Genomic DNA, 26,855 nt, shown 5'->3' on the forward strand with positions numbered 1-26,855 from the left:
AAACATGGCTCCATTCTATTACACTGAATAATGTACAAAACTGGCAGAGCCTTAGTTTCCATTACAAGCTTTTTAAACAATAGCTCTGCACAGTTACAATATTTAGACAATCCAGCCAGGCTTTGCTTTGTACAGCAGCGGGCCTAAAAAGGAAAACTGACAAAAGCTACAGCAGATGGATAGCTAAAAGCGGTGAGTATATGAAAACACTGTTGTGCACATCCAGATCCATACAGCTCCAGGTTTCATAACATAATTACAGATAAAAAGTAGGATATAAACAATATACCTTAATATAAATATATATGCTATAGGTTACACACACTAACAATCTAAGTAAATTGGAGGCTATGAGAGAAAAAAAAATGCTGCAGTGAGTGGACCCAAAATATCCACAGCTAGCCCAACCCAGCTGTAATGTATTTATAGGTCAAGCTGTTGTGGTGACTGTCTTGAGCGGTCATTATATAGTAACCCATTCAAAAGGTTTACTAAAACTACAAAATTTGATCTAGTGAGCTTACAAATAACTATGAAGCGCATTAACCCCAAAATTCAAAATAAAAAATAAAAATACGGATCCAGTTTGCCCACAAAGTTTTTTCCCCATCTTTAATCTTTTTCAGCAAGCTGCCATTTAAAAGTCTACTTCCTGTGGCTGTTTAAGTCACTGCTCTGTACATACATCAGAAGTCAGGGAAGTGGTAGGATGGGGAAATGGAGATAAGGGTTTAGCCTAGGGTAAGCCAAAATGTCAAAGCTTTTATACTTTTTAGTCTAAATATGCTTAATGTTTTGGGGATGTAGTACATTTATAACCAATGACGAAGCTGCAGGTGCATTTACAAGTAAAAGAAATGAAATATAAACTAATCTAAAAGAGGTGCTTTGTCTATGTAAAGCTAAGCAAAAATACAGTATACAGTTAGGTCCATAAATATATTGACAGAGACAACTTTTTTTCTAATCTTGGTTCTGTATATTACCAGTAATTGAGTAATTAAATGAAACAACTCAGATGCAGTTGAACTGCAGACTTTCTGCTTTAATTCAGTGGGTTGAACAAAAAGATTGCATACAAATGTGAGGAACTAAATCACTTCATTTCAGGGGCTCAGAAGTAATTAGACAATTGACTCAAAGGCTATTTCATGGGCTGGTGTGGGCAATTCCTTCATTATGTCATTAACAATTAAACAGATAAAAGGCCTGGAGTAGATTTGGGAGGGGGTGCGCTTGTATGTGGAAGATTTTGCTGTGAACAGACAACATGCGGTCAAAGGAGGTCTCCATGCAGGTGAAAGAAGCCATCCTCAAGCTGCAAAAACAGAAAAAAACCCATCCGAGAAATTGCTACAATATTAGGAGTGGCAAAATCTACAGTTTGGTACATCATGAGAAAGAAACAAAGCTCTGGTGGACTCAGCAACGCCAAAAGACCTAGACGTCCACGGAAGATAACAGTGGTGGATGATGGCAGAATCATTTCCATGGTGAAGAGAAACCCCTTCACAACAGCCAACCAAGTGAACAACACTCTCCAGGAAGTAGGCGTATCGATATCCAAGTCTACCATAAAGAGAAGACTGCATGAAAGTAAATACAGAGGGTGCCCTGCAAGGTGTAAGCCACTCATAAGCCTCAAGAATAGAAAGGCTAGATTGGACTTTGCTCAAAAACATCTAAAAAAGCCAGCACAGTTCTGGAAAAACATTCTTTGGACAGATGAAACAAAGATCAACCTTTACCAGAATGATGACAAGAAAAAAGTATGGAGAAGGCGTGGAACAGCTCATGATCCAAAGCATAGCACATCACCTGTAAAACATGGCGGAGGCAGTGTGATGGCTTGGGCGTGCATGGCTGCCAGTGGCACTGGGACACTAGTGTTTATCCATGATGTGACACAGGACATTGCAAGTAAAGGATTTTCAACCAAGTATTAAAAACGAACATTTTATGTTCAGCTTTTTAATTTGTCCAATTAGTTTAGTAGGCTTAAGTTCCTCACATTTTTATACAATCTTTTTGTTCAACCCACTGAATTAAAGCTGAAAGTCTGCAGTTCAACTGCATCTGAGTTATTTCATTTAAAATTAAGTTATGGTAATGCACAGAACCAAAATTAGAAAAAAGGCGTTTCTGTCCAAATATTTATGGATCTAACTAACTCGCCTTCCTTTTTGGCATGATACAGCAAGCACCAACACTGAAATGCTTGTCATACTAAACATACTTTTATTTCTCCTGAAGACAACAGGGCAAGTGGGGGAGCAAACGATTTAATATGTGCGGCTCAAAAAGGCAGCCGTTAAATTAACGTTTTTTTTCTCCCCCCCTCCTTTCACTATACGGGCAAAAAAGTTACACTAAACGCAAGCCACTGTTGCTGATGGTGAAATAATCATTACGGTCTGCATACAAAAAAAAAATCTTTTTTTAAAGTTTCCACTGATTTTTAGCATCAAATTACACAATTATTCTTGCAAAAAGTCAGAAAGCACAATAGATATGCCCAGTCTGTTTTCTGACTATACTTCTAGATAAACCACACAGTACATCAACTTGCAGGCAGAAAGAGGAGAAGTGTGTTACCCCAAGATAACAGAGTCTGGCAACTACTCTCAAAAGCCAATTAATCTTTAGCCACCTTCCACAGAAGGACAGTCTAAACAATACAACTATTTACTTTCCTTTCACAATAATGTAACCTAAACTATGTGTTGCTGTTCAACCAACTCTTGGCCACTAGGAACTTTTATCGGAGATACTTGTGACAGCAAAAAACACCACACCGCTGGTCAGAATTACCTTACCAGAGGAGAATTGGGTTATAGATTTACAATTTTTTAACACTTACATTGAATCTTTCCACTTTTATACCATAACCTACCTTAGTAGCCTGGGGAGTTGAAACCACATGGACTGAGCTGGCTCTGACACCATTCGATTTAGGCCGTTTAAAAAGTGCAAATCTACTTTTCCGTCTCCCTCTGTCTCCATTAGGAAGGCAGCCATTGTACCTATAAAAAACACAATGATATAGTTATTTTTTTGTTTTTAATTTATGCACATAAAATTTCAGCTACACGTAAAAAAAAAAAAAAAAAAAAAAAAAAAAAAAAAAAAAAAAAATGCCAACACCTTTGAAAACCATAATATGCATGTCTACAAATCATGGAAAGAAACAAAATAGTTGCTTGAACTTGGATGCTATCCAAGTGTACACTATGTACTTTGTATGATTTTTCTTCCAGCCTGTTAATTTTCATTTTCTGCTTGCTTTCTTACTCAAACCTTCCATTAAGTCTCCTCTGCATGTGATGGGGTCAAAAGACATGGTTGGGGCTAGGAGAACAACCCAATCACAAAAATCCTAATGTAAGAAGGTTTTTAATATGAAACAGTTTTAAATGCCCTTTAAGTAACCGACCAGCTAATTTCTTTTCTCTTTGCTAGGGCAGTTTGGGAGACCAAGTTGGTACCAACTTAATATATTAAAATTAGCACCAACTGTCTAAAAGGTTTGATCACCACACATTCCCCAAGACTCATGAAGCTGTACCGGATGCATGTCCTCAATATGGTTATGCTTCAAAGGAGATTTTGCACTCCCATATCAGGTCTACAGAAATGCAGAACCCCTTGAAGCAGGTGGAATGCAGGTCAGAACGAGGACAACTACACGTTAAATGAACCTGTCAGTTCTGAATGATATCAGAGGTATCTCAAAATGATGTAAAGGCCCCCCTAGGTTTATCACGCCAGCAGAACAGGCAATAGATAAAATAGGTACAGTTTATGACATTTTTTTTTATATAGCTGAAAACTCCTATAGAGCCCGCTATCTGCTCGATACACCCACGTCTATTCTTCAGGTGGGAGCGGATAAGACTTGTTTAATTTGAAGAGTAAAGAGACAAGGCATAGCAGTGCGGTGCTTTACAGTTAATGATCCGTGACATAGATGGAAGGATGAGAATAATTGTCAACTGTTCTCCATTTCCAATGTGGAAGAATTTAGTCTAAACACACATTTTGGGAATTCCTTTGCCACACACAGTCTAACCGCTACAATAAAACAAAGCGTGTTCTGACAAAGGAAGACCTGAAGCACACGTACAAAGGAAGCCATTGATATCAGTGAATGCTTCATCCTTGAGTCACATCTTCAGGCTGATCACACACATAAAAGGCTGCACATGAGCATGTCACTGGGAAGACTTCCTCACAAACTGCATTCAAATGAACAGCTGCATTATAGAGGAAACCAATTAACCTTTAACCGTTTACCCACAAATATACCAGCGCTGAACCACTCCCTGCCTTTCTACAAAACCCTATAAACTTATTCATGGTGCCGGATGAGAGAAGAGCTCTGTTCTCACTTCATTTGTACCAACACAAATTTTCTTTAAAGGGCAACTCTTCCAATCCGGACTATTTCCAGTTTGTCAATTGAATTTTGAACCCTTTACCTTACACTGCATGTAGGTAAGATTTTGGAGAACAAGGCTATTGTTTTTTTTTTTTTATCACATACCAGAAGTGTTCTTCCAGCCTTTTGTAGCTGGTGCACCATCTGGCACTTCAGTAACCACCCAAAAACAGCCAGGTGGATACTGAAGAGTTGGGTCACAATACAGGGGCTGCCACCAACCTAACAAAAAAAATTCTGGGTTGAACACTGCATAACTTCCTGTACTTTTTTTTTAATAGCACCACAAACTGCCATTAAAGCTGCATACACATGTGCAATAAGTCTTTGAAAACGATCTTTCACGATCCTTTCTAACAACCAGCACAGCACGATGCATGAACGAGTGCTGTACCTACGGTTCTGCTCTATGGAGAGGGGAGAACGATGGAGCGGCTTCCCCGCTGCCCTCTCCCTCCTGCACTTTCATTAGGATTGTTGGTCATCCATCGTCCGTGGATCCGCCAGGACGGTCATTCGGACGATGGACGACTGACACTGTACACATGCTAGATTCTCGCCCGATATTGGCCCTGAGCCAAGTATAGGGCGAGAACTGTTAGGGGGACGTGTGTACGTAGCTTCACAGTGCAGTAACCTTTGAGATTGGCTTTGATGGCACGTCTCTTTGTAAAAGGTCCAGCCACATATTTCCAGGATTTGTGAGCTGGCTGTTAGAGGCACCAATATATCACCTTCCTAATACTCTGCCATGAGGTCCTCAGCATTTCTTCAGTAGTTGAGACTTAAGGGAGCAAAACTCATGGCAAGCAAGAAGATTCAGCCACAACAGAAAAGTTTTAGGACAGCTTGAAAACTGTAAGAAAATGCAGAGCCCAAGTCTCGGTTGTGTGAGATCCAAGGTACTGTATTCACCATCTAGTTTCCTGCGATTTCAAGTGACACTGATGTCTCTTCAGAGCCGAATCTAGCTCTCCATGCTGGGGACTTTAAATCAAGGATGTCATGCAATATAGCGTTCCTGTTCACCTCAGAGGTTTCATTTTGTAGCCACATGTATTTGAAAGTTTCTAAACTGCTAAATAAAAATACCCATCCCATATGACAAGCAAGTTTAATAATTTCCTTACCAGGACCTTTTTATGCAACATGATGTCTAAGGTAATGTTTTGTTTATGAGAAAGACAGCTGCTACCATGGTTAATATTGATGGAAAGAAGGTACAAGCGATATGGCATTAACGGTTTCTGTGTTATCTATATATTGAGCCATTTATGCTCTACGTAACAGTTACATGGATTACTATTGACTTAAGCAGAGAGAAGTACACAAAGTAGCAAAAGTCCCAATGTTATTTACAGATTTGACCGGTCTTTCTTGATTTGTTTCTAACCAAGGACCCTTATTTTGTACCATGTAGAAGACTCCAGCTCTAAAATGAAGAATTGAAAGGGGATCCTGCAAGACAATAAATCCATCTGACGTACCATCCTAGGATTTCCCCTTTTGTTGACGTACAGTAACCCAGGGGAAATATCCCAAGAACGAAACATGTACAGGTTAATGCAAATGATAAACTCTTCACATTATCACAGAAAGGAAGGCCAACAGGTTCCTGTGAAGGAACCCAAAACCTAACATCTGTCAAACCTTATTCTTTTAGTCACTATGTATATCCCATGGAATAAGGGGTACAGAGTTAATAACTGCAGATGTTGTGGGCTGCATGTTCTGTATAGCCGTTTCTAGGTGATAAAGTCTATACTGTTCTTTCACAGCTGGGAGATCACAAGTTCTAACATGCCACTACAGCGGATATATTACATGCTGGTGTTTTTCAATAACCCAGCATAACTATTTAATACAGACTCTGCCAGAATGCCTGGCAATACTTTAACATTGCCATTAACTGGATTGTCAAAGGAACTGAAGCCAAAATCTTTTCAGCATGTTTCAGGATAAGTGGATTAAGCACATGCTAGATATCAAGTTGGCTCTATGGAGATTATGCATGCAATGTTAATTAACAGGGAGGTTTTTGTTCACATCATTTTCCTGTTTGCCATTCTTTTAGCATGCAATGATGTGTGAGCCACATCACTGTCAAAAATAAAAGCCTGCAACAAACAGGTGTTACAAGTGTGGAACGTTTTTCAAATTTCAATTTTCCGGAATGGGCAAATAATAATTAAAAGTAAAGATGGGGCAAAAAACATTTTGGAACTGATGAATGGGAGTATGAATTATATAACCCCAGGCATGCGCTGAGCAGCGTTTTATCCCTAAGGATCATGTTAAGAATACCCATTCTATGATGTAACAGGGGCATGAGCAACTCATAACTAGACCCAGGTGGCGTTGCTAGGATAGTTATGCAATTTTTTAAAACCCTTTGCTAGTTAAAGAACATAATTCTTATATATAGAATTTCAGTTGGTGGCACTGCCCTCCCCGGTAACCAGCCAATAGGAAATCCAGCAGGCTGGCATCAAATCTCTTTTACCTGTGACATCAACAGCCCATGGGGGCTTAACCTAATGTGTGCAAGGCATTGGTAACCTTGAGGGCTTCTCTAAACCAGAGATGGGGACCATAGTGGACCAACTATAATATTAATAATGGATTCTTTTATGGAGCTGCAGGGGGATAACTGGGACAATAACATATGAGCACCTTAGAGTAAACTTTTTACAGGACTGTTGTGTGTCCTTTGCTTACAGCATTTGTGAATCTTGGATCACAAGATCCTTGTCATTACCCAGCACTATATGTCACATGTAGTGTACAGCGAAAGCTGTTTAACAAGGACAGACATCGCTATGAAGCTTTAGTGTAAATAGATATTAACAGATTTCCATATCAATGAATAACATATATAGCTGAATGTAAGAGCAACTATGGAAAACAAGATGACTCTGTATTATATTCTAGCTAAATTCACAGAGATCAAAGGCAAGGCATGTCTGTTCCAACAAAAGTGATCTTGGAAAAGAGAAACAAGAATTAGCAATGTTTATGTTCTCATTTGAATGGTATTTATGGTCACTTTTCTTCTGGAAACATATCCGTCAAGCCACATCTGCTAGAACGACTAAAGACAAGTTATCTTTCACTCAACGGCTTCTTCAGAGTCTGGAACACCCGTATTATGAGCCCACCTGGCAGCAGCACTTTTCCCGCAGACATTGTATGATAGTTGTCCATTGCTGACTGACTACGTTTTATCTACATCTACAGAGCGCAGTGTCTATCAGATCTTATAGAGGGAAATGCTGGTAGAGTTGTATTTTTCAGCAGGTAGCAGTAGAATGGTGGTAGGTTATCTTCTCATAACCCAGCTTTATGGTCGGTCAGACCTGCTTCGGATAGAGCGTTCCCACACGTGAAAACTGCACCACTCACTGGCACTACAATACATTCTCTATAGAACTGCCCTGGGGAAAAAACAAAACCCATACTGCAACCTCTTTGCCAATGAGAACTTAAACCATAATCATGATAAAAAAATTGATATGATCTGTGCAGAAAAAAATAAATGTAATCTAATTATATATATATAAAATGTTTCACCACACACCAGTGCAGAGACGTAGACAGTAAAATAGTTCTAGTTCACATATATGAGAAATGCATTGGCGTACAAAATTCACATCCTCTTTACGTTGTGTCAACATGCTAAAAAAAAGGACACAAATTTGCATCAATGTGCATAAATAACACCCAAAAACACGGAAGCTGTGACCCCAACCTGAGTAAACGGCATAACTACGGAATGAATGCCTCTCCTGTGTTTGGTTTTGCGGGGATTCTGCAAAAACCCAAAACGCCTCGTTGCCATCTAGTAGCTAGTCATGGGCATTTTAAAAGAGAATAATGTAAAACATCCCACACTTCCCAAAAGCTTTCAACAAGTCGTTTGTCAGACTACAGAGCAGGTGCAGGAGATCTGCTTAAACACAGCCTTTCAGCGGAAAGAAAAGTCCATTTGCATTTGTGTAAGACATACAAATTCTGTACTTCTCCCAACTAAAGGAAGAAAAGAAAAAAAAAAAAAAAATAATCAATGCACTGTGTTATTTAACTACCATCAAACCTAAGGGCTGTTTAATATGGGTGTGTAATGTGTGGTGAGCGATCTTGTATTCCCCAAGTAAAGTCTGCGTGACTACGCAGAGACAGATTGACAAATTCTACAGCAGGTAAATTGGCACAATAAGCATTTCAACTAGGTATTAAGCTAGATTACCCCCGAAATTACCCTTTGCAGATCTGAATTGAAAGTTTTCAAACTCCTAGCTTAACACATTCTGCATATCCCCAATTTACGCAAAACTTTGCAAATTCGAGTCTAAGCTGGAGACAGTAAAATTTGGGCAACTCTAGTTTCAGGTACACAATAATTGCTCCTAATTCCATAAATCCTGCACCAGAAGATAGATAAAATCCCTACACCTGAAGGATTCTAAGTACACATACACATCAGATGATCCCCACTAGAGGTAAAAAATAAATCGGACGTGCACAGAAGTCCTATGAGGGACAATTCTGGCGAACGTATGGATTCCCAAAAATGTGTCAGCACCAGAATAGGCTAGGTACACACATGCAATGGCTCTCGTCTGATAATTGGTGTGTGTACAGTGCTCGTCATCCGTTACCAACCGTCCTGGCTGATCCATGGACCACAAATGATCATAATAGAAGTGAAGGGGGGGGAGAGCATAGCGGCGTGCAGTTCCATCGTGCTCCCCCTCCCCTCTTCATAGAGTCGGTGCTGTATGTACAGCGCTCGTTCATGCATCCTGCAGTCGTTTGTCATTGGAAAGGATCGTGCAAACATGATACAAATCATCTATTAAAAGTGTACGCACACTGCAAAATACAGATTCAATAGAGATTTGCAGTACTTTTATTTTTCTGAAACTAGGTGTTTGATTACCAGAACCATACGACGCACCACATCTAAAGCCAAGGTCTTCGGAGGTCGTCCCAACCTGACACAAGACAGTGAAAGGAGAGGCAGCACAGTGATGAGCCCATCTCTGTGCCTTTTCGTTCTAACAGCATTAGGAGCATGTTCCCCACATACATAAGGCCAGCCACTACCTAACAACCACCAACCAAAGGAAAAGAGTCCACCGAGACCCTTGAGAGCCTGGTATTTATTGCAAATAGTTCTGCAAAATTATGCTCGATACATCTAGCTAAAAGAGCAAGAGGAGAACACAGCAGCACATGAACAGGCTCCTTGTGCGGCTTCTTCATAATCCACCGTAGCTCTGTTGTACAGCGGCTGCAGGGGGCTGATACCAAGTCACATTCTAGTAATTAAACAGCTCACATAACAATAAATAATATACACTCGACATATGAATGCAGTACTGGAACCATTCGTTTTTTTTAAGTTCAGCAAACATTTCATGAAAATATAAAATCAAACTTCTATAACCCCCTGCATTCAGTTAAGTGCACTTTGATGGGGTTATTTAATGTTGTGATTAAACATGAGCATGCAGGTAGGTGTCGGAGTTGTCCTGGCATGACTGTTTCTAATCCAAACCTTTGTTTCCATAGAAACCTAGAATTTTGCTGCACAATGCAAACTCCTTGGCCCACCTAGTCTGCCCCTCTTCCTACCTGTGTTTCAAGTTTACGCACATCCCAATTATCAAGGAACAGAGAGAAATATTTTTGTACTGAAATGATCATCAACATCCTCATCCAGCACAGCTAGATAAAAATGCTACAAAATTCAAAAAGAAAGCTGTTAAGGTATTTATATAATAAATGATAACTAACCAAAAGAATTTTCTAGGTCACATATCAGAAGTCAGTAGATCAGTGTTCTCCCCAGACCCTTTTAGCCGGGCGCACCACCTGGCACATTTCAGTAACCACCCGGCTGTTTTACTGAAGAGTTAAATTTTGTGCCCAGCCGGCATAAAAAAAATTTGGGGTTGAACATTGGTATATGATAAGTTATGTGCATTTGGGTTCATTAACAAACAAATGAGAGAAAACCCAACCAAGGCTGGCAATTTGAAATAGAATCAACCCCCAATCAACCATAGATATTATATCAAGTAGCGTATCTGACTATATTAAACACAAGTAAAGAAGAACTACTTTAAAATATCCATGATCATGCAGGTCATTATTGCAGAATGGGATAGGCGATGTCCCTCCTGTAATAATCGCTGCTACCTTCCTGATTGCTCCGAGTATCAAAAAAGCTGAGCGGAGCAGCTTCAGCTTTGGTTGCCAGAACATGCAGCAATCCCGGCTTCCCTATGCAGGATGGGAATAAATCAGTCCAGAAGTCATATTTTATACATAGAACCTTAGATGGCGATATGCATGCATTACCCAATGCTACTTATTAGCTGTCAGGTGAAGTGATTGGCTGCTCAAGAGCAAACGTTGCAAGGTCAGTACTGTCAGCGTTTTGATCCAGACCAAAAGTCAGAATTATGTTACGTTTTAAAATACACATTTTTGTAGGGGTAAAAAGAAAATACAACAAAGGTTGGCGTTTTTCTAATGTATATATTTGTACAGAAGTTTAGAATAGCAAACTGACCTGCTATTGAACTCCTATGCGTCAGCAAAGAGCTAACAGTGCTAGTAATAGGTTTGTCTTTCTATTACAGAGCTCAGAGAGGAGAAAAAAAAAATGTATGTGTGGACCTCCGGGCTGACTGCAGATGTCCAACAATCTGTGCCTAATAGACTGATCTGGTAAATTCTGGTCCTTACAATGGAAACACAGATGGGAAATAAAGACCATATTGGATTACGATTACAATGATCCAAAAATAATATTAGGATTCCATTAAAATACTGTCTGCTTCAGACAAAAGTGAGCAGGAAGATTGTTTTCAAAATCAAGGTCCCCTTCATCAACATTAGTAGAACTGCCTTATCTGGGTTCCTATATTTGTTTAAAGTAGGACCAGCATAAAGAATTAAGGTCAACGTGCTAGGAAAAAAAATAAATAGGGCAAAAGGGTCAGATATTCCTGTTAGCCAGAAGAACCATTGGTGTCCCTTCATGAAGCAAAGCCTATCTAATTTTTATCCCTCACAGAATATATCTTTATTGGCCAGAGGGGTTTATCTTTGGGCAATGAGGGGAAATGTGGACAGGGATTCCACCCACAAAGGGTGTCTAAAGCTACATACACACGTGCAATATTAAGTGCTGGAAAGGATTGTGAAAGATCCTTTCCAACGACAAAGGACTGCACGATACATGAACGAGAGCTGTACACACAGTACCGTTGTGCTCAATGTAGAGGAGGGGGGGGAGAACGACGAAGTGGCACTCTGCTGCGCTCTCTTCCCTTCTCTTTCATTACGATCGTTTATCGTCCATGGATCCGCCAGGACGGTCATTTGGAGAATGGACGGCGGGCGCTGTACACGCCAGATTCGACAGACAGCGCTGCTCAAAGCAGCAGCACTAACCTGGCTCAGAGTGTCAGTGCGAGTACTTCTTATTGATAGGAATATTATACCAAAATAAACATTTTACTTTAGAATTTTAAGATCAGGCACAGGTTTATTGCAGAAAGGGAATGTTCCTTCTGCAATAAGCATACTTGCCTGCCTGATTGCTCTGTGGAACTGTCAAGGATTTCCAGGATACCCTGGCTTCCCCTGCACTTACCAGAATGGAATGAACCTGTACGGGAGTTGTGTCATGCAGGCCCAGTCAACCAAAAGGCTAAAGCTTGGAACATGATGATGAAGATGGCAGTGCTCGGCAGCGGAATGGTGACAGTTGGGTATAGAAGGCTTTAGTTCTGCTTTAGGACAGGTAGAGATATTTGTTCTTCTGCAAACAATCAGCATATTCAATTCATTTTACTAAACACATAACTATGTTATCTGTTAGAGTTACACTTTCAGGCAACACATTAGAAATCATATCTCTTACACAGAGATATGAGAGCACAGAAAACATATGAAGTATCTATCATAACAAATAAAAAAAAGGACTATTGAATCACAGAGCTGCATCAGCTTTTCTTCCATCGAGCCAGTAAAACCCATTCATACAGCAAATCCTGTGTCATAAAACCCATTAACTTACCCAGACCAGTTTCTTTAGCAATGAAGCTGTTAACATGTCTCTCCAAGGTACAATCTGGAGTCTTATTAGCTCCCAACTGTATTATTTACACTGATAATTATAAAATTGGCCCAACATCATGCTCAATTACTATGATACTTCTGGGCCATAAAACAAAGTCAATTACCTTAATCCTCCGAGAATATGATTATCCTGCTGGAAACTGAATGTCTTGAAGGTTTCGTAGGTTTTGATTTCTTTAGCTCTCACTTACAATATTAGATGTGGTATAATTACGTACAGACGGTGAAAATTGATTTCTTTTGTCTTTTATTAAAGAGCTCTAGACAAATCCCTGGTGCTGTTAACATGGTACTACCCCTTGCTCAAATAAAACTAAACTTCTACAAGTTAGGTCCCGGTGGATTTGTCCATATGTGTATGGTGACAAATTATCAAGGTCTTACTTTGGGTATGAAAGGTGCACATTGTGGCTAGTCAAATCTGCTATCAATACATGGACAACTCTTTTTTCTGTACCATTACAGCTTGTGGTATATTACCCAACAGTTAGATCTGTAAATCTAAGACGACAGAAACACAAATCCTCAGACAGATAAAAACTTCAATAACTGGAATTCATTTGCATTTTTAGAAAGTTGCTCGAATTTAGTTTTGTGTAAAACTAAACAAAAGTTAAAAAATTGCAGGTTCCTTATTGCAAAAGTGGCAGGTAATGTTCCTTCTGAAATAAAACAAAACTTAAAATAGGGACTAAACCTCCCTATACTCACCTGTCCCAATTCCATCACAGGGTGCTGCCATCTTCTCTGCCTTCTTGCAGTCTTTAGCCAATTAAGTGGCTGATCCAGGATGGTGGCCCTTTTGTGGGAGTTTACTTAGTCTCAGAAAGCACAGGGGAAGCCAGGATTGCCAGATATCCTGGCAACAAATGTAGAGCTGCACATGTACAGGTTTGACAGTTCTCCATAGTGATCAAGCAGGTAGAAGGGACATTGCCTGTCCCTTTCTGCAAACATGCCCTGCCTGATCCAACATTAATAAAAGTCATATGTACTTCAGCTTTATTCTCTGTCCAGGATACCACTATCTTCACCTGGCCCAAGTCTAAGTTTGGGATTTTCAGCCACCTTCATTGGTCAGACATAACTACTGCGCATGCACATAGAAGTTTGTTAATTCCCAGCAAGCAGCTATGCCAGGAATCATACACATAACTGCAGATCAATGTACATTACATACAAGAATGAAAACAAGCAGGCAAGTTTGTTTTTATTGCAGGACCATAGCAATGAAGAAACTGCCTGCTCACAGTTAGTTTTTCTTACTTTTTAAGTTGCCCTTTACTAATCATCTGTGATGTTGAGCCCTGACTGCCAGGCAGACACTGGGAACAGTAAGGGTGTGACTTACACTCCTCTCCAAAACATTTCTACAACTGTGGAAGTGAACAAAGCAACCATCCACGGCCTTATTTTTATGACAAGCAACAGATCTGGGAACATTGCTTGGCGTTATTTTTAAACATACTTTTATAAACAAGGCTGGATATAGCAGGGGTAGCAGTGCCAAGCAGTTGATTATACCCACCACACTATGCAGCAGACACCCAGCACTATATTTGGTCATCACAGAAGCCACAATGTAACACTTCTGTTCACAGATTTAAGTCCTACATACAAAACTCAGAGAGAATAAAATAAGGTCAGGCTAAATAAAGCGTTAGACATTATGGCATTTTCTCAAACCAGCTACTATAAATTAGGTGTCTTTGTGAAACTGTTGAAAAATATAAATCAGCAAGTCTAAGGCGGATAAAGAAATTGGTCAAGTTAAAGATTCTTTTCTTACTGATTCAGCTGTCCCTGTATTAAAGGGGAACTAAAAATTCATAAAAAAAAAAAAAAAAAAAAAAAATGAAAAATAAATTTTGCTCTCTGGGCTTTATTCAGACAGGGACCAGCAAGGTCCCATCTGCACTAAGCATTTTTACCTGCCTGATGCCTCACTCAAGCTGTCAAAAATGGCACAGAATGAACTCCCACAAGCCAGTGCGGGAGATACGATCAATATGGCCGATGATTGCAAGGAGGAGAAAAAGGAAGATGGCAGCACCATGCAACAGAATTGGGAGATGTAGGTATAACAGTGTTTAGTTCTGCCTTAAGCTGGTTCAAAACAGCCTGCACTTTGTGTGCTGTGCTTCCTACCACATCTTTATAAACCACAAACCTTCCTGAGACTTTATTCAAAAGTTGGAAGTATCTGAAGTTGGCTGTGTAGCGTCCAATCAGACTGTGCAGCAAAGAGATGAACTTATTAGCCTGCTTCTCCAGCCAATCACAGGCTGTGGGGCCAGAAAGTAACCAAAATGTACTGAGCTGAAATAGATAAAATGTCAGGCCAGCAGGAATCTCTGTGTCAAAGCTCATAACATTTTCAAAATAGGTTTTTGCAATGGGCCTGTGCCATGAGTATCCAAAAACTGTTGACCCCGACATGTTAAAAAAAAAAAAAAAAAAAAAAAATCTAGAGCACAGAAGTGTCTTAGAGGACAGCTCTTACAATAAAGGGGGAAAAATGGACTTAACTATTAAGCAGGAAATAAACTGTTTGTTGCCACATGTAGCAAAAAGTATCCACCTTACAGAATCAATGTTGCCTAAAATAAAAATTTGAATTTAGCATTAAAAAGGTAGATATACATAACTGGAACCCTCTTCAGTGCCTCCAGGGTTCTCCCCAGGCACTTTTAGCTGGGCGCACCACCCGGCACTTTTGAGCAGCCACCCGGCTGTTTTTGGGTGGTTACCAAAGTGTTTGGTCACAATACAGGGGCTGCCACCCACCTAAAATTTCTTCCCACCCAGCTTAAAAAAAATTCTGGGTTGAGCACTGGCCTCTGTACTTAAGGTGCGTACACACTTCCAATTTTTATCGTTCAAAATGAACGACGAACGAACGACGAACGATCGATTGGGCAAAAATCGAACGACCGGACCGGCGGATCGGATTGGACGACGATCGTTGACCATCGTTCGTGTGTACGATCGTTCGTTGATCGTCCATGGTCTGAGCATGCGTGACGAACGAACGTTCACTTCCTCGTGCACGTCACTCCCTCTATCGCTCAAACGATCGTATCTATTGTGTGTACAATATCTACGAACGTCATTCGTCGTTCGTTTTCCAACGATAATAATTGGAAGTGTGTACGTAGCTTTAGAATGACTCCCTTGGAGTAAATAGTAATGAGCCCAGGAGCTCTTACTACCACCTACTTTTCCAAATGACCTTAATGGTAGCTAAAGCTTAATTCTGGGCCATTAAACTTCAATGTCAGGGTGCTAATCAGCATTTACAGGTGGGCAATAGCTGTACCCCAAACAGGAGCCTCATATTAGGTGACAGTGAGGCCACCAAGTGCAGAGATCGAAGAGTAACAGAAGAGCTATTGCGTTTACATTTTGCGTTTTTTTACGTTTCAACTCCACAATCTATATTTCACATGACTACAGGTCAAAGATACCTAAAGTTTCCTAATTTTTATTTTCTATTGAAAATATAAAATTTCTTAAACATTTGCAAACGTAGTATCCCCATGCCCTCTCCCCTGGGTGCACCACCCAGCTGCCTAGATGGGATAGGAAGTGTCTTGGTGGAAAACCAGTGAAGCCACCTGCGGCTGCAATATTTAGGACGTACGCTCTGTCTGCAGCCTCCAACATCCTGTCTGGTGTCCTACAACCACACGCTAGAAGTCTCTGGCATAGTCCCAGCTACCAACCATTCACCCATAGCACAGCGGGTGACAGCAGGAAGCTGTTCAATACTAGAAGTACTTTCTAGTTCCAGTTAATTTATTTAATACCAACTTCTTCCTCCAACCCAGTCCACTAGCTGTCAAACTTGAAGTTTTTCTTTTTTCCCTGTAGAGCACACCCTTTAGAGGCAGCAATCCTATACTTTGGGTGTTTGTTGGATACATTGTAATCTAGCAAACACAGAAGTGCAAAGTGTGCTACATCACAAGGTCCCGAGACCCTCCAAGTCAGTTCCGCAAAGGGCCCCACTATACATGCAGGCGTCTTCTGATGTCCACCTAAAAAGTAATGTTATGCCAGAGCCCTTTGCTACACAGAGGCTTTATAATAAAATATAAAGATTTCCTGACCAGTAATTGAAGAAAACACGCTGCATAAAACATTACACAACTGTAAGATCTTGTTTCCTGACCAGGTCTGGGAACATTGGCATCAAGCAGACTTTTTATGTAAAAGGTTTGTTAGGTTTACATCCTGCCAGTTTCATATTCCATCGTTTGTTTACTCCAGGTTTTCAGAAAAAAAAAAGGCAAACAAATAAGACCATTAAGCCGTGACATTATAACAATCATGAGACTGAATGAATCTGCCAGTACTTGTATCACAGTTTCCAAAAAGTACATTCTGTAATGATGACCCATCCCTCATCAGACATTATAAACCAATTGTTTCATGGAATAAGAACAGTAAAAGTCCAACTCTGACCAAACTTTTTACTTTAAGCCGTCTGAGAGATTTCAGGTCTCACTATTGCAATGCAGGGCATTTGTGCATGCTGCACTTTTTTAAAAACGCAACACAAGCACTGTACAGTTGTGGAGTGTTGCTAAAGTGCAATTGGGTGCCATTAAGAGTAAATGGCAACACAGCTGCACTCATTTAGAAACACGTGCAGCAAGGAAACAGGACCTCATCCCCTGCCAGATACCCCAACAACCAATTGAAACATTTTCTGAGACCTATTGGACGCCATACTTTTAGAAGCACAAAAAGTGACAAAGATCACAAACAACAAAAAAACAGTTTAGGCCCCAACCCTTTCCTGCTTGATGTACGAATATATATAAAAAGGAAATGTGTATCTTTGGTCTTAGCAATGCCATTTAGTCCTCTGTACACAAATGATAACACGACAGTGGCCACACAGCATAGACTTTTGGAGCATATGTGTTTAAAGAAGAACTATGCTACAGGGCTAAGTCTTGCACAGCTGTACAGGTTCATCTCCTATACTAAAACAGCTTACTCAGCTGTTTATAGTGTGCCTTAGAAGCTGCATCAAGCCAAACACAGCCCACCTTTGGTGGCAGAGATCCAGCCTCATTTAGTTCTTTAATCCACAGGCTGAATGGCCCTGACCCACGACTTGCATTCATCATAACTCAATTATTTCATGTTTGGCATCATATGTGGGCATTGCCCTGGCTAATGTATTCTACCTAGGAATGCCCACCCATGCAGACTGATCTCCAACCATGAAGGAGTTTTCAGTGTTCGCCCCTTTTAGCTGGGCGCACCACCCTGAACTTTCCAGTAACTGCCCGGCTGTTTTTGGGAGGTTATTAAAGAGTTGGGTCACAATACAAGAGCTGCCACCTGCCTACAAACTCTTTCCACCAGGCCTAAAGAACTTGTGGGCTGAATACTGACTTTGATATTTTACATGACTGCTGCCAAGAACAATTCCACTGTATATACCAGGGGAGAAGAGTACTGAGGCCATGTCCAGCACCCTGCCTGCCTTCCCACCGGCCAAGATCTGCCTGAATGGCATAGAGAAGTACAGAGGATGTCATGTGATGATGATGTCATTGGGTCTAAAATATTGGGTAATAACTGAACGGATTTAAGAAGTTGATGAGGAAGGAATTATAAGAAACCAGGAGCAGAAAAAACAATAAACTTTAATTGTAACTGCAAAATTCTGTGCACCCATTTGATTTAGTTTCACTGAGGGCTAACTATCCATAACTCATAGATGGAGTCAGGCTCAGGCCAAATGACATTCGACCATGCAATGAGTAACTCTGATCAGCAAAAACCTTATTACTGGAGGCCAAGATGGCCAGTGATGTTTGGGATGAACGGTAGCTAGCACTTTGACTTTGCAACACTGGGGTCCCAGGACTAAATCTTAGACAGGACACTATATGCATTGAGTTTGTACATTCTCCCAAAAACATGCCGGTAGGTTATATGGCCTCAAGCCATAGTAAGGAGATTAGATTGTGAGCTCCTTTGAGAAACAGATAGAACTGCAAAGTGCAGCATAAAATGTTGGTGCTATAAATACTTGGTAATAATAAAAAGATGGGGTCGAGGTTCACTTGAAGGATCAAAGAAACCATAGGCCTTAGATCCCATCAAAAGATTAACATTTCCAAAACAAAAAAAAAGCAGAAGCCAGATGTCTATAGATCCCACAAAGCAAAGCTCAGCTTCCAATCAATAAGGAGGAGGAGATGAATCCTTGGTAATGTACACAGGGCCTCTCTGCCTAGTTCCCGGGCCGGCAGGACAAGCCCAGAAAACTGACAACACTGAATCTTTATTCTTGTTCCATAAACAGAAAAATATGTTCCGTTTCCAAACCCATTAACACTGCTGAACCCGAGTGAACTAAAAGCAAAGCGCGTCAACATTGCTAGATACGCCAGAGTTAAAAAACCCAACCCTAGGCTATGGGAGCAGTGGGAAGGCTGCCCAAATTATGAGCTGCTGTGCTCGGTCACACACAGAACTTCCTTCTCCAACGTCCGGACATTCTGACGTCTCTGCCATTATAACCCCACGGGGCTGCAGGACTTTCACAGCTGTAAATGACAAGATCTCACATACTTGTGTCAAACTGTTCTGTAATGAGATCACCAAAGCAGGAGATATTCATAATGAAGGGGATATGGCAGGGAAAGATAAGCTCGAACACAGCCAATGTCCTGTCTGGTGATGCAAGACAACCACACACTTAGTACCCACCCAACGTGGTAAGCAAAAATAGAAGCTGCACAGGAGATACACACATTGTATGGATTAGAAATGGGGTGGGGGGGGGACATGAAAGATTTACTATAAGATATGACATATGATGTATAAGCAGATCAGCACTAACAAAATTTCGGTTTCTATAAACTTGCCCACTAAAGTGCCACCAATACAACCATTAAAGTGGCACCACAATTCCCAAAGCTTACTACACAAGCATGTTACAACGTGACCCCACAATCTTCTTCATATCTACCAATACCTATAGAGCAAGGGCCTGGTGACTGGGTTCTGATAAGTAGGTAGCGATATAACAGCATTCTGCAAATCTAAAGTTGGAACTATGACGATTATATGCGAGACTGTAATACCGGTTACGAGCCTGAATTATTTGTTTGCTGCAACTTTTCACATGAGATCCCACAGATTTCAATGCACGCACCCGAAGTTTTAAATAACAGAAAAGTTAAACCCTTTGTTGACTTTTTATTGTTGTCTGTGCTGCTAGGGAGAATAAAAAACCCTTTACTTGTCCCAGTGATCAGTGTCCCTATATTAGAAATGGGTAAACACAACATTTTAGTTGCGTACATTGTACGAATTTCTCTATCCCTTGGCTCCGATGACAACTATCGGAGATAAAAATTCTGTGCACTTCGAGAGATTTCCTCCAGTATCTTAGGACAGAAGGTGAGGGAAAATCTCGCCAACCACAGCAAAAAGTAACCTTTTTGTAAAAATGTGCATAAGCATTATGCTAGCTTTTCTAGACTTTAACATGGGGGAACCCCTGAAATAACTTTTCAGGTCTTCAGGGAACCCCTTCTATAATTTCTATATCCACAGCTTACAGTATATTAGTTTGGTGGCCGGTGACAAAAGTGTCACCCTTCCCAAAAAGATCATTGGTATCGGTGGTGACTGATTTGAGTCACAAATTGCTCAAGGGACCCCCAGGATTCCTGGTTCAATAACACTGCATTAAGCATGGAAACTTTCTTCAGTGTGCGGTAAGAAAAGTTATGATTCACTTGACAAGTACAGAAACCAGAGCTACCACAGCCAATATCCAAGTAACCACATGACATTCAGGATACCTTTCATACAATGTATTAGCACAGCAGCTGGAGCATCTATGGGCTGCACGGGATTCAGGGGAATATCGAGCTACAGATAGGCTCAAGGTACCTACACACACAGCCGGGATTGGACGCCAGATATTGGTATATTCTTCCTCTATCTAATAAGGGATTACATACAGAGAAGGGACAGGAGCCCTGCGTGGTCACATGCTGCTCCTCATCCCTCCTATGTAGGGATTGCACAGTAATAACCTTCACAGCCAATCAGATGCATCGACCAATCTATGGAGGAACAGGAAAAAATCTACGCAGCTGGAATCCTAGAGATTTCTGTACCGTGTGTAAAAATTCTGCATTTTTGGGGCCAGCTACAAAAATCCACTTTGGTGGCCCTACCTACAGTCAAAGGATGAGGTGCCTTTAACAAAAAGCAGCAGCCCAGGGCCCAACATTAAATATCAATTTCCATCCAAAAATGGGTTTTACTGTTATTGGAACCCAGACACAGATCAAAGCCCGAAAGCGATACCACAAATGCCAATCAACAGATCCATTTGTTGGAAGTTAAGCTCATTCTAAAAAGTTTGCAACTTTTAGGTCCCCCCCTTCTTTATTAAACCAGGCCATGTTTACCAAATTCCTGATCTGATTGGAGGATTGGCACACCACCATGATAATCCTTCCTGGTTGATGGATTTACCCAATCGGCATGTTTCGATTTTTGCAGAAAGATCTGCATTGGAGGACACGGTGAGGTTGATTTGTGAAGCCAGTCACCTACCAACACAATTGATCGCCCTGCTTTAAAAACTCCCAAAAATGTTATAAAGTTTCCTTGCTTGTGATTGGCTAGTTACATCACAACTTTTTCCTTTTGTAGGTAAATGACCTAGGTGGGGGTGGGGGGGTTAGTTACAGCAATCCAAAAAGTTAAGCTAGGACATTTATATGGCACACCTATGCATATGGGGTGCCCGGTACCCAACATGTGACCGGCACGGCAGCAACAGGATTTAAAGGGGAGCTTGCTGACCTCACCACCATGCTTGGCAATGGGCACCGTTGGCTGTGGATCTCTGGGAACCCCAGATTGGAAGGAATGGGGGGAGGGGGTGAGGTACAAGGAAGGGTCAGCTGATTCATACAATGCCATGGACTTACCCCAGCACCACCAGCTCCCCATACTTGATGGGCTCCTTAGTGGGGGCACAATGCTCCTCCTGACTCGGGGAAAACATGGAGAACGTTTATCCCCCCCGGTCCTCCTTCTCCAATCCCCTCCACAGCCGCTAGGGCATCCCCTCAGCCTCCGTCATAGAGCTCCCTGCTCCTCCAATGGCCGCTCCGTGGCGCAGCTCTCCGGTAATGGCCGAGGCACGAGGCGGCGGCGTCCGTCCAAGCTAGCGCCTCCCGCTCGCCGCAGCTTTCCCTCAGATACAGGCAGCTCAGAGATGCCGCTTCACCCCCTCCCCTTCCGAGGCTGCCAATGACTCGCCAGACCGAGCTCCTTCCTCCTCCCCCTCCAGACAACAAATGGAACCCCGCTGCTCTCCAAGTGCCGTGGCAACAGACCACCAGATTAACCCCCGGGGGGGAAGAGGCGTGGTTTAACAAAACGTCTCCTTCTTACTAACTCCCCTATCGTTTTTATTAGACAAACCCGGGAGCTTCAAAACGTCACCCGATGGCCTTAAATCATCCGGTACTATCTTATCACTCATATGGTAATAATAGCCCCTTATTATAAAGTAGCGTCCCCCCCTCCGGAGGAGCGCGCAATGGTAGCGTCCATACTGTTATGTAAACATAGAGTAAAAGGGATGGAAGCTCTTAAAGGGGCAGTTCTATTTTTATCCTGAATTTTTTTTTTGCCCTTTGCACCTGTGTGTTTTTTCTTTGATTTTAACCTCCATGCAGAATGAAAACATAAATATCTATAGTTAAATAAAAAAGTGTTGTTTTTAGTTGTGTTCAATAAAATGTATTATTATTACACAGTATTTATATAGCACCAACATATTAGGCAGTGCTGTACAAAGTCCATAGTCATGTCACTTACTGTCCCTCAAAGGGGGTCACAATCTAATGTCATATGTCATTAATACAGTCCAAGGCAGGCATGGGCAAACTACGACCCGCGGGCCATATACGGCCCAATAGGGATGTTTGCCTGGCCCTTTGGGTGATTCGCGGCTCTGGCCGGTGCCACCCCGAGCATGGTCAGGAAAAGGACCCCGCGGGGGGTGGCGCACTGGCCAGAGCTGCGGAACATATACTCTGCATCTGATCCTGTGATGTGAGAATGGGCGGGGTTATGCCATCATGACATCACGTTCAGTAGCATCATGATGGCATAACCCCGCCCACTCTCCCATCGGCCCTGCCCCTCTGTCAAATTTTATTTCAGATTGTGGCCCCTGAATAAAAAAGTTTGCCCACCCCTGGTGTAAGGAGAAGGCCAATTAACAAACTTCATGTTTTTGCAATGTGGGTGAAAACCTACACAAACACGGAGAGAATGTACAAACTCCATGCAGATCATGTCCTGGCTGAGATTCAAACCTGGGGCTGCAAAGGCCAGAGTGCTAACCCCTGAGCCACCCTGCTGCCCTGATCAGTGTTATGGTCACATGGCTAAAAAATAGCTCACCCTGGGATGGTGTTATAGCCATTTGAATTGAGCCGGGTTGTGTTAATTTGTATTGTTGTTGTTTGCAGCGTATTGCACAGTTTCAATATAATAAAATATTGTTTGTGTAAAATGGGTGCTGGGAATAGGGGGGGCGGTGATTGCTGGTATAGGGGGAGCGTGTGTGAAAGGCATCTTTATCACATGTGATACTAGATTGTAAGCTCTTCGGGGCAGGGTCCTCTCCTCCTGTGTCACTGTCTGTATTCATCTGTCATTTGCAACCCCTATTTAATGTACAGCGCTGCATAATATGTTGGCGCTATATAAATACGGTTTATTAATAATAATATATAATAAGAATGTGACGCTGCATGGCGATCAGGTTACGTTTTTATTATTCTTTTGTGTAAAGTAAATGGAAACCTCAAGTGATTTACCGCATGGCCACATCACCCCAATTGCTCTACCAACCACTCCCATTTAATCATTATTTGCCCCCAGTTGCACTGATGTTGTGATTCGGTCCCTGGAAGCGACATGTTACCTCCGGCCATGTGATCGATCCATTCTCTTTGCACTTCCTTTAGCAGTGACAATGTTGCTGTTGTGCAGTGATATTGCGTTGTCACTCTGTAGTCCTGGATGATACATAGGGCCTTGGTTATAAAGCAGTGAATCTGACATTCCCTGAAACATCAATTAGTGCTGTTGAAACATATGGACCCAGTAAATTCTCCACCTGAGAGTGTCAGATTCACTGCTTTATAAATAGACCCCTAAGACTGCTGCTGTGCACCACCATATTGGATATAAGCGGGGGTTTAGCAGCCTTTCTCAATTATTTTAATATGGGGGAACACTTGAAATAACTTTCAGGCCTTCAGGAACCCCTGCTATAATTATTATATCCACAGCTCCCAGTACATTAGCATGGGGTCAGTAGGATGAATGTCTCTTACATTGCTGGCCAGTGGAAAGAATGCCACCCTTACAGATGTCACCCTTACAGATAGCCAAAAACATCACTGGAGTCACTTAAACTGACCAGAGAGGTGCAAATTGCTCAAGGAACCCCTAGCAACCCCTGGAGGAACCCTGGTTCAGAAACAATGATGTATAGTATTACACAAAAAAAGTTATATAGGGATGGAGGGACAGAGGGCCTGGGCCAGCACAGTCACACCCAGGACTATGTAATGCAAGGAGGGAGGGGGCAGTAATAAGAAGTACTCCTGCAAGTAAATAAAAATAATTTATGGAAATTAAAAACACTGCAGATGATCACTAAAATCCTTTCCTGCAAGTTGGTGACAGGGTCTCTTTAACCAAAACCCTGAAACATTCCCTTTAGATGGGAAGAGTTAAGCCTCATTCACACGACAGGTGATTGTCATTGAAAACGACCAATGCACAAAAGATGACAACCCATCGTTTTATAATCATATATAACGATCTGTTCATGTATAGCTGTGTACAGTCAGCAAGTGATTTTCCATTCTAGGATAATTATTATTATTAATAATAAATAGTATTTTGAATAGCGCCAACATATTACACAGCGCTGTACATTAAATAGGGGACTTTTGTCTGACGTGTGTGCGTGGCTTGAAACATAACGGTGTCAGGTAACGTCATCATTCCAAATCTCGTTACATTTGATGCAATCCCTGATCTGATCTGGCGAGTGTTTGTTTTTAGACACAAACGCATTACTATCATTTACTGGCAGCCTTATCCGTGTCAGGCGGAGAATCTAACAATGCCGATCTGAAGACCTATAATTAAAACACGCTGAGTTAAAAAATAAAAAAGACACATCTGGGGATTATGTAACACAGTCCTGAGTAAACATGGCACGTTCCTCTCCTCCTCCTGTATCACTGTCTGTATTTGTCTGTCATTTGCACCCTATTTAATGTACAGTGCTGCATAATATGTTGGTGCTATATTAATCCTGTTTATTATTAATAATAATAATAATAATATTTTATTAAATAAATAAATAGTTGTTCTGTATATTCACCATCCAATGCTGGCCATGCATTTGGAGATTTCCTTTCTATGTTCTATGCAAACAATATCACAACCATACATTGCTGCATAATATGTTGGTGCTAAATAAATACTGTTTATTATTAATATTATTATTATTAATATTATTATTAATAATAATAATAGTAATAATACATTTGATCCATTCAAATCAATCCTTGCAGTCAGCTACACTGTTGGATTCCATGCACCATCCACTTCAGGGATATTCAATAATATTGAACAATACATCTGAATAATCATTGTGGGGTTAACAAATTTTAAAAAATGCCTGATCGATTATTTATATTATTTATAATAATAAACAGGATTTATATAGTGCCAACATATTACGCAGCGCTGTACAATAAATAGGGGTTGCAAATGACAGACAGATACAGACAGTGACACAGGAGGAGGAGAGGACCCTGCCCCAAAGAGTTCACAATCTACTATTTTTAATCAACATTCTTCTCAAAAACTTATTGGAAATATAATAATTGTGATCTTTTTGATTGATTTGTGATCGATTTATCATATTCCTCATTGTAATTGAAAAGGAATCATGACACAAAAGGGTGAATCTGGCATTCACAGAAACATTCTTGGGGGACACATGGACCTTTGATGATTCTCTGCCAGGGAATGTTTCAATGTATGGCAGATTCACTGTTTTATAAATAGATACCAATAAGATATATTAGTAGCCCTGTCCAAACAATATTTGATAAGCATTTTGCCCCCAAGTTTGACAAAAGTTTGACATTTTTCATGTAATCAACCTAAAATATTGCACAGTTTGGTGAGAAGTTCAGATGGGAATTGTTTGACTGCAGGTTATCAGAAAAAGGAATTGGTGCGATTGAAACCTGTTTCACCATGCCTCAGGCAAAAATCTGACGTGTACAGTGGTCCTGCCAACCTCATTTATTCCGACTGATCAGGAATGACCACCATTCACCCTCTATGGAGGGAGCACAGAAGGGTGCTGCTTGTCCTTATCCTCCCCTGCCCACTCCGTAGAACAGAATGGTTCTGTGTGCATAATGCTCATTTGTTCATCTTACACTGGAAATGATCATAAAAGATCATTTCCAGCAACAATCCTCTGACTTTCATTGGACGTCTGTACTCAAAAACTTATTGGAAATATAATAATTGTGATCTTTTTGATTGATTTGTGATCGATTTATCATATTCCTCATTGTAATTGAAAAGGAATCATGACACAAAAGGGTGAATCTGGCATTCACAGAAACATTCTTGGGGGACACATGGACCTTTGATGATTCTCTGCCAGGGAATGTTTCAATGTATGGCAGATTCACTGTTTTATAAGTAGATACCAATAAGATATATTAGTAGCCCTGTCCAAACAATATTTGATAAGCATTTTGCCCCCAAGTTTGACAAAAGTTTGACATTTTTCATGTAATCAACCTAAAATATTGCACAGTTTGGTGAGAAGTTCAGATGGGAATTGTTTGACTGCAGGTTATCAGAGAAAGGAATTGGAGCGATTGAAACCTGTTTCACCATGCCTCAGGCAAAAATCTGACGTGTACAGTGGTCCTGCCAACCTCATTTATTCCGACTGATCAGGAATGACCACCATTCACCCTCTATGGAGGGAGCACAGAAGGGTGCTGCTTGTCCTTATCCTCCCCTGCCCACTCGGTAGAACAGAATGGTTCTGTGTGCATAATGCTCATTTGTTCATCTTACACTGGAAATGATCATAAAAGATCATTTCCAGCAACAATCCTCTGAC

At 41.1% G+C, this 26,855-nt stretch overlaps 1 protein-coding gene across 2 annotated transcripts in view; it reads right to left on the reverse strand.

Annotated features, from left to right (window-relative positions):
- Positions 1-21,959, reverse strand: part of PELI2 (pellino E3 ubiquitin protein ligase family member 2) — a 36,024-nt gene extending 14,065 nt beyond the window's left edge. For both annotated transcript variants that reach the window (XM_072427558.1, XM_072427557.1), the window contains exons 1-2: positions 21,583-21,959; positions 2,894-3,023 (exon numbers count right to left, since the gene is read on the reverse strand). In XM_072427558.1, coding sequence (XP_072283659.1) covers positions 2,894-3,023; positions 21,583-21,659 — 207 coding nt within the window. In that variant the 5' untranslated portion in view covers positions 21,660-21,959. The remainder of the gene's footprint in view (positions 1-2,893; positions 3,024-21,582) is intronic.
- Between the last annotated feature and the right edge of the window lie 4,896 nt (positions 21,960-26,855).

The sequence above is a fragment of the Pyxicephalus adspersus genome, chromosome 12, assembly GCF_032062135.1.
Source record: "Pyxicephalus adspersus chromosome 12, UCB_Pads_2.0, whole genome shotgun sequence".
Lineage (NCBI taxonomy): Eukaryota > Metazoa > Chordata > Amphibia > Anura > Pyxicephalidae > Pyxicephalus > Pyxicephalus adspersus.